At 36.7% G+C, this 15,448-nt stretch overlaps 1 protein-coding gene across 1 annotated transcript in view; it reads right to left on the bottom strand.

Annotated features, from left to right (window-relative positions):
- ASCC3 (activating signal cointegrator 1 complex subunit 3) overlaps positions 1-15,448 on the bottom strand; it is a 399,622-nt gene that overhangs the window by 184,493 nt on the left and 199,681 nt on the right. The window contains exons 17-18 of the mRNA XM_036767945.1: positions 9,736-9,855; positions 2,245-2,409 (exon numbers count right to left, since the gene is read on the bottom strand). Coding sequence (XP_036623840.1) covers positions 2,245-2,409; positions 9,736-9,855 — 285 coding nt within the window. The remainder of the gene's footprint in view (positions 1-2,244; positions 2,410-9,735; positions 9,856-15,448) is intronic.

Raw genomic sequence — 15,448 nt, 5'->3', positions numbered from 1 at the left:
TTATGGAAGATGCTCAGGCATAGAGAGATCAAATATATGACCATGGTCCTGTAGCTCCTAAGTTTTACAGGTAAGATGAGAGCTCAGCTTCTTCCTGAATCCAAATCCATTTTGCTTTATTTATTACACCACACTACCTTTCTACTGTGCTGTGATTTAAAAAGTGCTCTCACATTTAATTCCTTCCTACAAACCAACACCCAATGGATGAACCACATAAAGTAACTGACAATCTGTCAGAAAGTGACTGAGTTGGTCACAAAACAGTGATTGAGCTAAGGAAAATTTACAGTTAGCTATGAACTACTGGGTAAGAGTAATAAGATAATGTAATATGATGACATCATAAAAGATACAAGCACAATAAAAAGTCAGAAATTGTTTCGCAAAACGCTGAAAGAAAACTGGTAAATACATTAGGATGTCCTCTGAAATGCGGAACATGTATGTATAGAGATATAATCCACACACATTGCGAATGCTGTCAAATATATTTCATGATAGTTGGCCCTAGGTTTTGGCAATGGGTACTGGGACATTCCTGGGACCAACTAAGTGGCTAGTACCAGGGCGGTAAGGCATTTAAGTCTCTAATCAATTCATCAAAAAATCAACGAGCATTTACTGAAAAACTACAATGTTCCAAGCACTGTGCTCACTTCTGGGAATAAAAATACAAGAGTGAGATCATGTCCACATGTCCACATGTCAACATATTCACAAGTAAGTACCAGATATATACAAAATAAATATCGATTAGCAATAGCACAGACACGGACACATACAGACACAGACATAGACAACACACTCATACACACACAGCTTGAGTTAGGATAAAGAGTTAAATAGCCTGTGTTTGGGGCTATTCATCTTTAGCATATTACCTATCTGAAATGTGACCAGCAACTGACTTACCTATAATTCACAGCCTCTTGGATTCAGATGCCCTTTTGTCACTCAGTTAACAGACTTGACCTGAAGTGTTCAAATTATGGCTACTCTCTTTCCATCTAAGCCTAGCTCCCTCTGTCTCTTTTAGACCTCAAACATAAGAATTTCTCCAATTACTGGTGCTTGAGGTAGCACAGGAAACATGGGTTGTGGTCTACCCAGCCAAAACTATCACCAAGCAGCTAACTTTCTGGTGATGTACTGTACTCCTGCACTCCTTGCTAGACTAGTGCCTCAGAAAGCAGACACAGTTTGCTGCCAGACTGTGAAGTTTTTCCAGCCTTGTAGAACTCATCAGGGCTTGCACCTTCACACCAAGGAATACGGACAGAATAGTGTAGTGGATAAAAAATCACTCTACCACTTAGGCCCCCAGGCGACTCTTTAAGACTTCCAATTAAAGAGCAGAGGCTGCATTGTCAGAATGAGTTTTCTCATTGGAAATTCCCTATAACAAAAGAAATTACAGGCCTTATACAAAAAAAAATTGCTTATTTCAACTTTTTCTCTTAAATACAGAAATATAGGAAAAGGGTCAAGCTATTAATAAATACATTACTGATGCCAGGGAAGGTGGCCAAGCCATACCAGATCTTAAATTGTATTATAAAGCAGCAATCATCAAAACTACTTGGTACTGGCTAAGAAATAGAGTGGTGGATCAGTGGAATAGGTTAGGTACACAAGACACAGTAGTCAATGACTATAGCAATCTACTGTTTGACAAACCCAAAGACTCCAGCTTCTGGGATAAGAACTCACTATTTGACAAAAACTGCTGGGAAAACTGGAAAATAGTGGCAGACACTAGGCACAGACGAACATCTTACAATGTATACCAAAACAAAGTAAAAATGGGTATGTGATTTAGATATAAAGGCTGATACTATAAGCAAACTGGGAGAGCAAGGAATACTTTACCTGTTGGATTTACAGAGAATGGAAGAATTTATGACCAAACAAGAGATAGAGGACATTATGAAATGCAAAATCGATAACTTTGATTACATTAAACTGAAAAGTTTTTGTACAAAGTCAATGCAACCAAGATTAGGAAGGAAGCATAAAACTGGGAAAGAATTTTTACAACTGGTATCTCTGATAAAGGCCTTACTTCTAAAATATATAAAGAACTGAATCAAATTTTTAAGAATACAAGTCATTTCCCAACTAATAAATGGTCAAAGGATATGAACAGGCAGTTTTCAGAGGAAGAAATTAAAGCTATCTATAGTCATATGAAAAAATGATCTAAATAAATGTATTACTGAAATTTTATTTACTATACTATACCTCAATAGTGTTGTATTTGATATAGTAGTGGCTAGCAGTCCTGCCCAAATCTGTCGAAGAAAAATATCCAGTTCGTTCTTCAAAACGAATCATGCGGGCTTTGTCTAGCTTTCGTCCAACTTCGATGACTAACTGTTCTCGATGTTTCTCTAATGTTGGGTCCATCTACAGAAGAAAGACACATATAGTGAAGGATGAAATGTCATTTTTGTTGGACTCTGATTTTCAATTAGGTAATTATAGTAGGAGAAGGCTAGGAGAAACCTTTCCTTTCTACCGTCACTTAAGAAATGTATGTTTTGTAACTTTAAAGCTACATTTATGTAATCACTGAAAAAAAATACATGAAATAGAAAAAAGAACTGTATACTCAGAGAAATTATTCATTTGCATATTATGACTATGGCTATAATAATCCTTTAAAATATTAAATTAAAACTTGGCAAATTGCTGATTGATCTGTGTCACTGGGCAGTCTTCAAATTTTGATGTATTTAAACATGGTACCTTGCACACAGTAACAATGAATGTTTGTCAAACTGGATAGAGAATAAATAATTTGCATTTTCCTCTACCATTTAACCAAATAAGAATTTTGAAAATTGTAGCATTATTCTTCTCTCATTAGGATAAATGATAGTTTGGGTTACCTTCAAGGGTTTAGACTACAATTGGTGTTAATCCAAGTCATAAGAAAATTAATCTGTTAATTACTTCCCTGAAGTACAACAATATATTCCATCACCATTTCCCCCTAACTGCCAATGGATACCTTTGTCTGCAAAGATAGCATAGCTAGCATTTACATAGCACTTTAAAGTTTGCAAAGCACTTAACAAATATTAACTCATTTGATCATCACAACGGCCCTGTGAGGTAGGCATTGTAATTATTGCCATTTCATAAATGAAGAAACTGAGGCACCTAGAAGTTAAATATCTGAGGCTGAATTGGAACTCAGGTATTTCTGACTCCAGAACATATGCTCTAGGGTATACTATACTACTCCTACTCCTAATAATAATACTAGTACTACTACTGCTACTGGCTAGCTAGCATTTACATAGCACTTTAAGGTTTACAAAGAACTTTACAAATATAAACTCATGTGATCATCACAACAATGCTGGGAAGAAGATGCTGTTATTATCTTCATTTTACAGAGAAGGAAACTAAGGCAGAGAGAAGTTCAGTGTATTGCCTAGGGTCACACAGGCAGGATTTGAATTCAGGTCACCCTGACTCCAGGTCCAATGCTCTATCTGCTGTATCACCTAACTGCCTTAAATGACTAAGGATGAAGCAGTAGTAACTACTATTTTTGAACTGATATCACTCATCAACAAGTCTTTTATTCTTGAAAACTTTAACCAAAACTGTAGAATTCAGGAATAGATTTTAAAACAAAATTTGTACAAATGGTAGAGCAGCAGTCTGATGTAATATAGAGAGCTAGCAGGAAGATCGGGGTTCAATTACGTCTCTGATGCACACTGGCTGTGTGTTCCCGGGCAATTTGCTTAACTTCTCCAGTGCCCCAGCCAATTTTATGTTAAATTATAGTGTAAGTGCTGATCTTCAGTGGTTGAATTTCCTCTCTGACATTTTCCTAAACCAGTGGCATCACAGATCTGGTGTGTGTGTGTGTGTGTGTGTGTGTGTGTGTGTGTGTGTGTGTGTGTGTAAGGAGGAGGAAATGTAAGGACAGAAGAAGGGACAGAGAGAGAAACAAAGACACAGATACAAAGGGATTATAGAAAACAGAGACTTCAGTAGTTGCGTGTGATAAATTGGCATATTACCAATAAACTGAGCTAAAAATAAGTAAAGACATTCACTGCCTCAGGTTTATAAAATACAACACTTAGAAATCTATATTACTAAACCAGTGAATGGGAGTGAAATTACTTAAATTGAATTATCTATACATAGACATAGCAAGACAGACTTATTAATTTAGAGAGTTCTAAATTATGGTACAAAGATGCCACACATTTTGGGAGAAAGGAAAATTTAGGAAAAATAGTTCCCTTAAAATAGCAAAATGTGTAGAAATTACTAACTATTTTGCTCTGTATTTCCTATCTACTTTATGATATAAGTATCTGTTTTTTGGATTTCTTTCTATGAAATTTCTCAGAATATTTTCATTGGGGCATATATATTTGTAAACATAATATTTCCTTATTTTAAATTATTCACATGCAATTTTATAGGTTATATACACATTTCACTAACAATTAGTCAAAAAGCATATAGTTATATACTTACTGAGGTGAAATGCTAGAGATAAAACAAAAGGGAAAAACAGTCCTACCCTCAAGGAGTTACAGTCTAATGTGGGAAATAAAATTTAAGTAAGCAGGTAGCAAGACACACATATACATACACACAAATACATACATATACATTAGATGGAAGGTAATATCAGAATGGAAGGCACTAGCAGCTGGTGCTATAGGAGAATGGAAAAGGAAAGAAGCCACGGAAACTAAGAAGTGGAGATGAGTAGGCAGAGCATTTCAGGATTGGAGCTCAGGCAGTGGAAATTCAGAGGTTAGTAGATGGGGTTTCTTGTGAGGAATGACAATAGTCCAGTGTAGTTATATTGTAGAACGTGTAAAAGGTATTAAGGTATACAAAAAGACTAAAAAGGTAGTAAGGGACCAGTTTATGAAAGCATTTAAAGTCAAATAGAAAAAATTATGTTAGATCCTAGGGTAATGTGGAGCTACAGTACTTCATTGAATATATATGTGTGTGTGTGTGTGTGTGTGACAGGGGAGAGAAGTGGAGGAGGTAAGTAAATGATCAGTAGGAAAATTAACTCAGCAGCCAACAGTCTAGGCCCAGGGGTGACAAGGGCCTGAATTAGGGTTACTGCTCTGTGAGTGGAGCGAATGGGACATGGGTAAGTGGTAAATCTAAGTGAGACTTTAAGGATGACATAGGTTGCGTGCTTGGATGAGTGAGAGAATGGTGGTACCTTTTAAGGTAATAGCTAAGTTTGAAAGAGGGAAAGAATTTGAGAGACTAATAAGCATTATTTTGGACATGCTAAATCTGAAATGCTTATACCACATCCAGTTTGAGATGTTCAAAAAGCAACTGATAATGTAGGCAACAGAACAGAGCTGGATATGAAGACCTGGGAATCCTCTGCCTAGAGGTAATAACTGCACCCTTGGGATCAGATGATATCACCAAGTGTGATAGTGCAGATGGAAAAGAGAAGGATGTTAGATTGTAAGGTCCTTGAGGGCAGCGACTGTCTTTACTTTATCACTAGTACTTAGCATAGAAACTGGCACAAAGGAGATACTTAATAAATGTTTAGTGAATGAATGACTGATCCAGTCCTGGGGGACTGGATGTGAAAAACTAGCAAAGGAGATAAAGGAGAAGCTGGACAGAAAAGAGAACCAGGAGAGAGCAGTGTTGTAAAATCCTAGAGTAGAGTGAGTATCCAGAAGGAAAAGGCAATTAACAATGTCAAGTGCTGCAGAAAAGTCAGGAAAGACCAGGACTGAGAAAAGACTATATATCTAGCAATAAAGAGATCACTGGTAACTTTAAGTAAGGGAGATAGCAGAATTATATTAGAAAGACCCATAGACTGGGAATTAGAAAATAAAGATTTGCATCCTGTGTCTTGCTCTGTGATTGTGGTCATTACTACTTCCCTAAGCTTCAATTTATATATAATTTAAGGAGGGTCGAATTAATCTTTAAGATGTTCTATCTAATGTCTATAAAATGAGAGATCCATTTGAAACTTGGTGTAGGTTTCAAACAATGAATGGTGATACCAACACCACCAAGGATAATTATGAATTATAAAAATCTACTGGATCTAGTTTGTAGTCTTTAAACTGGTTGTTTCTCATTTGTACCTCAATTTTATCATCTACAAATTTATCTTAGGGAATGTCGCAAAGAACAACAAATGGAAAAATGACTGCAGACTTTGTTTGTAGTATAAAGATACACCTAGTAAAAGAGCATATGTACATAGAAAAGTTTTCTTAAGCATTTTTAAAGAAAATTAGATGAATTACATTCAAAGCATTCTCAGTGTCAGCTAAATTGGGTCTTAGTCATCAATATCTGGTTAATGACTATAAAACAGTTCTTTATTAGAAAGAAACTTGATTTTAATCTATAATTGGGGAATATTTAAAATTATGGCTCTAAAGAAAAGAGAAACTTTCTTATTCTCCCTAAGTCATGTAAACATGAACCACAAAAACGTGATTCACATTCTGTGCTCATATCCAACCATATAAGTAACCATACATGAAAAAAAAATCCTTGATCTCAATTCTCAAACTCTTAGAAAATTAAAGCTCATTACCTACTATCTCTTAATTATGGATTGTGTGTTAAGAATGGACTTGAAAAGAATATATTATATGTAGCATAAATCTATTATTTTCAAAGTTTTGCAAGGTTTTCTAATTTGACATTTCAGAAACTGAAATTCTAATAAGTAGCAGAAAAAAATAAAAATTTAAATTGTGGAAATAAGAAGAGGTAACTTGTTGATCATTAATAAATTCATTTAGCAGTATTGTTGGGTAAAAGTTTTGAGAAAGGGGGGCGGAGCCAAGACGGCAACTGGAGAGCAGGGACTTGCGTGAGCTGCTCCCCAAGGTCCCTCCAAAAACCTGTGAAAATGTCTCTGAAAAAATTCTAGAACTGCAGAACCCACAAAACAGCACAGGGAAGCAGGTCTCCAGCCCAGGAAAGCCTGGATGATCGCTAAGGTCTATCGTGCACGGAGCTGGGAGTGGAGCAAAGGCCAGCATGAGCCGTGCCCAGACTAACCAGACTAGGAGCCGGACGGAACAGGCCCTAAAGCCCTGAATCAGTGAGCTGTGGCAGTTACCAGACTTCTCAACCCACAAACACCAAAGGCAACAGAGAAATTTAGTGGGAAAAGCTGCGGGGGACAGAGTGAAAAGAGTTTGCAGTTCGGCCACCGCCCTGGGGGACAGAGGAGGTGGTGCAGCTCTGACGACAGAACTATAGCTGCAGTTGCTTCTGGCCCCAGGCCCACCTGGTGGGAGGAATTAAGTGGCGGATCAGAGCAGGAGTGCAGAACCTGCTTAAGATCCGAGTCCTGGTCCAGGTTAGCGGTACTTGGGGGAGGAGGAATGCTGTTGTGGCAGAGCTTGCTGTATAGAAATAGCTCTGAAAACAACAGCACAACCCCTTAAGCTTCGAACAAAGTACTCTCTACTCTACAAGCAGTCATACCCTGACAAAAAACTCAAGGGTCAAGTAGTTGGCTGGGAACATCACCAGGCAGCGAAAATGGACTCAGATTCAGACTCAGACTTTGGAATCCTTCTTTGGTGACAAAGAAGACCAAAACATACAGCCAGAAGAAGTCAACAAAGTCAAAGAGCCTACATCAAAAGCCTCCAAGAAAAACATGAACTGGTCTCAGGCATGGAAGAGCTCAAAAAGTATTTGGAAAAGCAAGTAAGAGAAGTAGAGAAAAAATTGGGAAGAGAAATGAGAGGGATGCGAGAAAACCATGAAAAACAAGTAAATGACTTGCTAAAGAGACCCAAAAAAATACTGAAGAAATAAACACCTTGAAAAACAGACTAACTAAAATGGCAAAAGAGCTCCAAAAAGCCAATGAGGAGAAGAATGTCTTGAAAGGCAGAATAAGCCAAATGGAAAAGGAGGTCCAAAAGACCACTGAAGATAATACCACCTTAAAAATTAGATTGGAGCAAGTGGAAGCTAGTGACTTGATGAGAAATCAAGACATTATAAAACAGAACGAAAGAAATGAGAAAGTGGAAGACAATGTAAAATATCTCATTGGAAAAACCACTCACCTGGAAAACAGATCCAGGAGAGATAATTTTAAAATTATTGCACTACCTGAAAGCCATGATCAGTAAAAGAGCCTAGATATCATCTTTCAAGAAATTATCAAGGAGAACTGCCCTGATATTCTAGAGCCACAGGGCAAAATAGAAATCGAAAGAATCCATCGATTGCCTCCTCAAATAGATCCCAAAAAGAAATCTCCTAGGAATATTGTTGCCAAATTCCAGAGCTCCTAGATCAAGGAGAAAATACCACAAGCAGCCAGAAAGAAACAATTTGAGTATTGTGGAAACACAATCAGAATAACACAAGATCTAGCAGCTTCTACATTAAGGGACTGAAAGGCTTGGAATACGATATTCCAGAGGTCAATGGAGCTAGGATTAAAACCTAGAATCACCTACCCAGCAAAACTGAGTATCATGCTCCAAGGCAAAATATGGATTTTCAATAAAATAGAGGACTTTCACGCTTTCTCAGTGAAAAGACCAGAGCTGAATACAAAATTTGACTTTCAAACACAAGAATCAAGAGAAGCATGAAAACATAAACAAGAGAAATCATAAGAGACTTACTAAAGTTGAATTGTTTTGTTTAGATTCCTACATGGAAAGATGATGTGTATAATTCATGAGCTAAAAAAAATAAAATCAAATTAAGGGATGAGAGAAGAATATATTGAGAGAGGGAGAAAGGGAGAATTAGAATGGGGTAAGTTATCTCACATAAAAGTGGCAAGAAAAAGTAGTTCTGTTGGGAGGGAAGATGGAGCAGGTGAGGGGGAATGAGTGAATCTTCTTCTCATCAGATTTGACCCAGGGAGGCAATAACACACAGACTCCATTGGGCATCTTACCCCACAGGAAAGAAGGAGGAAGGAGATAAAAAAAGGGGCACGACAGAAGGGAGGGCAGATAAGGGGAGGAGGTAATCAAAAGCAAACACTTTTGAAAAGGGACAGGGTCAAGGGAGAAAACTGAATAAAGGGGGATAGGACAGGAAGGAGTAAAATATAGTCAGTCTTTCACAACATGAGCATTGTGGAAATGTTTTGCATAATGATACACACGTGGCCTATGTTGAATTGCTTGCCTTCTTAGGGAGTGTGGGTGGGAAGGGAAGAGGGGAGAGAATTTGGAAGTCAAAGTTTTAAAAGATGTTCCAAAAAAAAAGTTTTTGCATTCAACTAGGAAATAAGATATATAGGCAATGGGGCACAAAAATATATCTTGCCCTACAAGAAAGTAAGGGAAAAGGGGATGGGGGAGGAGTGGGGTGACAGAAGGGAGGGCTGACTAGAGAATGGGGCAATCAGAATATATGTCATCTTGGAGTGGGGGGAGGGTTGAAATGGGGAGAAAATTGGTAATTCAAACTCTTGTGAAATTACTGCTGAAAGCTAAAAATATTAAGTGAATAAATAATGCTTTAAACATGAAAAAAAAAGTTTTGAGAAAAGACCACAGACAGCAAAACTGATTTTCCTTTGCACTTTTGATTAAAGGCGAAAAATCTTTCCTTTATCTAGGCATAAAGCTGTTGTCAGATGAAGCGGCAATAGCAAATATTTAGCCACATATCATGAATAGATTATAGAACCAAAAATCACATCTGATTTGTTTTTTAAAATGCATTTTATACCTGATAGGCTTTGTGACTGATGCCATATACTAATGGATTTGCTCTCATCCGTACATAAAGATAAGTGTAACTTATCCACTTCACTGCTTCTTCCACATTAGTAACTGTTCCCAGAGCAATCTGCAAGTCCAAATATGACAAAAATTAAACATATGTTATAAGCATAAAATAAAGAATATCTATTCATAAGCAAAGGATTTAAATCAATCTAATCAATCTATACTTTTAAAAGGAAGTGAACAATTTATAAGCATTTTTCTTAATATTTAAAAGAAACTCCATCTCAGTTTGAAAATGCAATAATGAGCATGCTGTTTTCAAAATGAAAGAGTGGTGACTATGGAATCCAAGGATGCGTGTTCCTATAACAGTTCTGCCACTTCTTAACTATATATGACCATAGAAAGTCACTAATGGATAGCACTGCAGTTTCCTCATCTATTAAATGAGGGCATAAGACTAGATGACCTATTATCTGCCTTTCAACTCTTAATTCTGACCTTATATTTGGTTAACAATGTTTTTCAAATTGAGAATATAAGCACATTTTTAGCATTCATTAATGCTAATGTTCTATTAGAAAATGAATAAAAAAAATAAAAAGTTTGAAACCTGTAAGTGAATTAACTTCACTGCCACACACCATCTTTAAGTTCAGACATCTTTATTGTATCCATATATCCAGTCATCACAGATTATACCACTATTTCGCTTTTTAAGACTCAAGTACACATCACCTCTTACGATTTTATGTAAAAGCTTTATGAAAAAAAATTGAGCAAAATACACTGAAGCTCTCCCTTTCTCTAGACAATATTTTAGTAGAACAGTCATATAAAATAGTTTTCATTAGAATATTTCTCTTCACTAAAAATATATACTATCTCTAAATTATATCAGAATAATGGAAATGTTATTTATTCTTCAGTTTTTAATAGGTGAATATAATTTTTATCAGAAAAAATATGCATTTCGAACAAGACCAATTTTAAATTTCATGTTTATTTTTAATTGTCAGTCTGAAGTAAAATCTAGTTCCTGATTTAGTTTAATCAATGATTTACACTACATATATATGTGTGTATATATATATATACACACACACACACACACACACACACACGTAGGGGTGTGTGTGTGTGTGTGTATACACATTATAATTCACAAAAACCTTCTCTAGCCTGGATTTGTGATTTTATGAATGCAGATAAACTCTCTCTACCAATTCAGATCATTAACTATTTTGTAAGTTAGTCTTAAAGTGTTGCCTGGAGGTTGACTTGAACCAAGTTTTCTTGATTCCAAGGCCATCTCTCAATCCACTAAGCCATAATGCTGCTTAATAAAAATAATTTCATGAAAAATAACAACATTAAAAAAGTAACAGATAATTTTAAGTTTATCAATTCTGACAGCTCCAAATAAGTAGAAATGTATTTTTGACAACACAGAAAGTCTTAGAATGCAAAAAAATTATATTAACAAAATGATTATGATAGCAACAGCATATAAAGCAACAGATATACAAGTAATCATTTTTCCTTTAATTAAGGTTTTCCATTCAATTTTTTAAAAAATGCATCCACACAATATATATAATGTTACCATTCAATAATTTTATCCTTACCACAACAAAAATTAGTCTATTACACTCCCAAACATTTCGTGACTATTCACTGATATTCACAATGCATTTTCCCAAATATCCAAAAGAATGTATATCTAAAATAGTCAATACTAATAAAAAAGTTAAACAAAGCTCACATTTCAGTGTCTCAATCTTTTTACATCTATAGTTGCTGATACAGAATCACAAAAGTAAAAGTAAAATCAGTATCATTATTTAACTACATGAATAAGGAAGTTATGTAATGATATCAATGTATCTATTAAAATACTTTTAATATTATTCACCAGTAAAAGGGATTAAGAGAAATGGCAGGAAGAATAAGAGAAAAGACATTACACACACACACACACACACACAGTCTCTTTCATCTACTGCAAAAAAAAAAATGTGATTTCAAAACCACAAATAGGAACACTCATTTGTATCAAATTTGACAAAATTGGAGGATAATTAATAATTTCATTCTCTTAAGAACTTCCTTACAGTAAGGGGGTGTTAAATGCTAGGATGGGTTACAACAAGAGAACTATACAATTTCATTCCCTAGAGATCTTAAATAATAGGACAGACATCCATTTGTCTGAATTGCTTTAAGAAAAGTCAATTTGAAGGTAAGGTTAAAGACCAGATTCTTTCTTAAGTTCTTTTCCAAACTTGTAATTGAAAGCTGTAAAATGCTTTCTTATCATGGAATATATTAATACATTTTAAAATAATAAACCACTCTGAAATTAGATAATTTTATGCATAACAAAAAAAATTACCATGCTCTTAGAATCAAAGGGAAAAAAAATCAAAAATTAAAAAAATACAGTTCCAAGCAATAATGATAAAAGAAGAGGGGAAATAGACTACAGAGTTAGCAGAGATATGCAAAAGAATACTTCTGGATATTTACAATAAGAGAAATGTATCTACCCAATGATAAAATTATTGCAGTGCATTTTTAGATACCAATCCTTGATCGCCACCTAGTGAAAAAGTCAATAACTACTTCTAAATAGCTGTAGGTAGTGGCTATTTAAGTGTACTTGTCTGATGAAATCTAAATTATTTTACAATACGTTCCTATGATGAAACCTAGGAAAGTGATAATTTGTTACCTTGTTAAACAAAGTAGGATAATCAATTGATCTAATGTGAAAAGCAAATATGTTATACTTTATAACTCATTTAATTTTAAAATGCAGTGAAAGAAAACTGTTGGTTTTTTTTTTTTGGAGGGGGAAGGCAGGGTAATTGGGGTTAAGTGCCTTGCCCAAGGTCACACAGCTAGTAAGTGTGTCAAGTGTCTAAGACTGGATTTGAATTCAGGTCCTCCTGACTCCAGGACCGGTGCTCTACTCACTGAGCCACCTAGCAGCCCTGAAAATTGGTTTTAAATTTTAAAAAAATAGACATCATAAATTTATCTAGTACTCTTTAATCTACTACAAAAATGACCCCCAGGCTTTCTAGATTTCTAAGCTTTAAAAAGCAGAGTTACAGAAGGAGAAGTCAAAAATTGCCAAAAGTGATTAGACTTGCAAAAAGATAATTTTAGAAAATACTTTCCCCCTCTTTGAGGGTTCAGTTCTTGAAAATATATCTGGCAATATGGTGAGGCAGATGTGGATTTCTTCATGAAAGGCTAGGCAAAAGTAAGGTATAACTTAATGCTGCCTTCAATTAGGCTTTATTACTACATACATCAAAAAGGCTGAAAGAAGTTTGTTTTTTTCTTCTTTTACACAGTCCAGGATATTCCCATTGAAGAAAGACTAGTCAAGTGCTACCCATCTATCCCACTTAATGCTATCCTCTAGCCCCCTAATTGAGACAGCTCAGATTAAATTTGCTTTCTCTAGATCAGCTCTATTAAACATATGCAATTTTTTCTAAGTCTTTTTCCTGGTTTTTAGGAATGTGAAATCACAATGCCTAAAAGTGACACTAACAGTAAAGGCTAGAGAAATCTAATGTCAGAGATTTTTATAACAATTTCTATTTAAAATCTTATTTCCGAGCCAAGATGGCGGCTGGTAAGCAGGGACTAGAGTGAGCTCCGTTACCGAGTCCCTCCAAAAACCTATAAAAAATGGCTCTGAACCAATTCTAGAACGGCAGAACCCACAGAACAGCAGAGGGAAGCAGGGCTCCAGCCCAGGACAGCCTGGATGGTCTCTGGGTGAGGTCTATTCCACACGGAGCTGGGAGCTGGGAACGGAGTGGAGCAGAGCCCAGCCTGAGTGGCGTGGAACAACCAGACTAGGAGTCGGGCGGATGGGGCCCCTAGCGCCCTGAATATGTGAGCTGCGGCAGTTACCAGACCCCTCGACCCACAAACACCAAAGACAGAGGAGAAGGTTAGTGGGAAAAGCTGCGGGAGTGGAAGGAGTTCACGGTTCGGCTTCCAGCCCCGGGGGCAGCGGAGGTGGGGCAGCTACAGCTGTTGTTACTTCCCGCTCCAGGCCCACCTGGTGGGAGGAATTAAGTGGTGGATCAGAGCAGGGGTGCACAGTCTGCCGAAGATCTAAGCCCAGTTCGGGTTGGGGGTTCTTGGGGAAGGAGCAGTGCGGGTCTGACAGAGCTGGCACCTCCCCCCCCAAACGTGGAACATAGAACTCGTTAGTCTACAAGCAGTCATACCCCACTGAAAAACTCAAGGGTCAAGTTAGTTGGTTGGGAATATGGCCAGGCAGCGAAAACGCGCCCAGATTCAGTCTCAGACTTTGGATTCTTTCTTTGGTGACAAAGAAGACCAAAACATACAGCCTAAAGAAGACAGCAAAGTCATAGAGCCTACAACCAAAGCCTCCAAGAAAAACATGAACTGGCCCCAGGCCATAGAAGAACTCAAAAAGGATTTGGAAAAGCAAGCTAGAGAAGTAGAGGAAAAATTGGGAAGAGAAATGAGAAGGATGTGAAAAAACCATGAAAAACAAGTCAATGACTTGCTAAAGGAGACCCAAAAAAATACTGAAAAATACACTGAAGAAAACAACACCTTAAAAAACAGACTAACTCAAATGGCAAAAGAGCTCCAAAAAGCCAATGAGGAGAAGAATGCCTTGAAAGGCAGAATTAGCCAAATGGAAAAGGAGGTCCAAAAGACCACTGAAGAAAATGCCACCTTAAAAATTAGATTGGAGCAAGTGGAAGCTAGTGACTTTATGAGAAATCAGGATATTATAAAACAGAGCCAAAGGAATGAAAAAATGGAAGGCAATGTCAAATATCTCCTTGGAAAAACCACTGACCTGGAAAATAGATCCAGGAGAGATAATTTAAAAATTATTGGAGTACCTGAAAGCCATGATCAAAAAAAGAGCCTAGATACCATCTTTCAAGAAATTATCAAGGAGAACTGCCCTGATATTCTAGAGCCACAGGGTAAAATAGAAATCGAAAGAATCCATCGATCGCCTCCTCAAATAGATCCCAAAAAGAAATCTCCTAGGAATATTGTTGCCAAATTCCAGAGCTCCCAGATCAAGGAGAAAATACCACAAGCAGCCAGAAAGAAACAATTTGAGTACTGTGGAAACCCAATCAGAATAACCCAAGATCTGGCAGCTTCTACATTAAGAGATCGAAGGGCTTGGAATGCGATATTCCGAAGGTCAATGGAGCTAGGATTAAAACCTAGAATCACCTACCCAGCAAAGCTGAGTATCATGCTCCAAGGCAAAATATGGATTTTCAATAAAACAGAGGACTTTCAAGCTTTCTCAGTGAAAAGACCAGAACTGAATAGAAAATTTGACTTTCAAACACAAGAATCAAGAGAAGCATGAAAAGTATCCTCTTATGTACGGACTGGTTATTGCCACCTGCTGGTGTTCTCTGGTTTGCCTAAGTAGAATTTACTTGGGAATGCACTCCATTCTGGACATTATTGCTGGATTCCTGTATGCTATTTTTATCTTAGCTGTCTTCTATCCATATGTGGAGCTGATTGATAACTTCAACCAAATTTATAAATATTCTCCACTAATTATCATCAGTTTGCATTTAGCCCTGGGCATCTTTTCCTTCACACTTGACACTTGGAGTACATCACGAGGAGACACAGCTGAGATCTTGGGCAGTGGTGCAGGAATT

Source organism: Trichosurus vulpecula, chromosome 7 (assembly GCF_011100635.1).
Source record: "Trichosurus vulpecula isolate mTriVul1 chromosome 7, mTriVul1.pri, whole genome shotgun sequence".
Lineage (NCBI taxonomy): Eukaryota > Metazoa > Chordata > Mammalia > Diprotodontia > Phalangeridae > Trichosurus > Trichosurus vulpecula.
The sequence above is the reverse complement of the archived record's forward strand: the minus strand, read 5'-3'. Positions and strand labels throughout refer to the sequence as shown.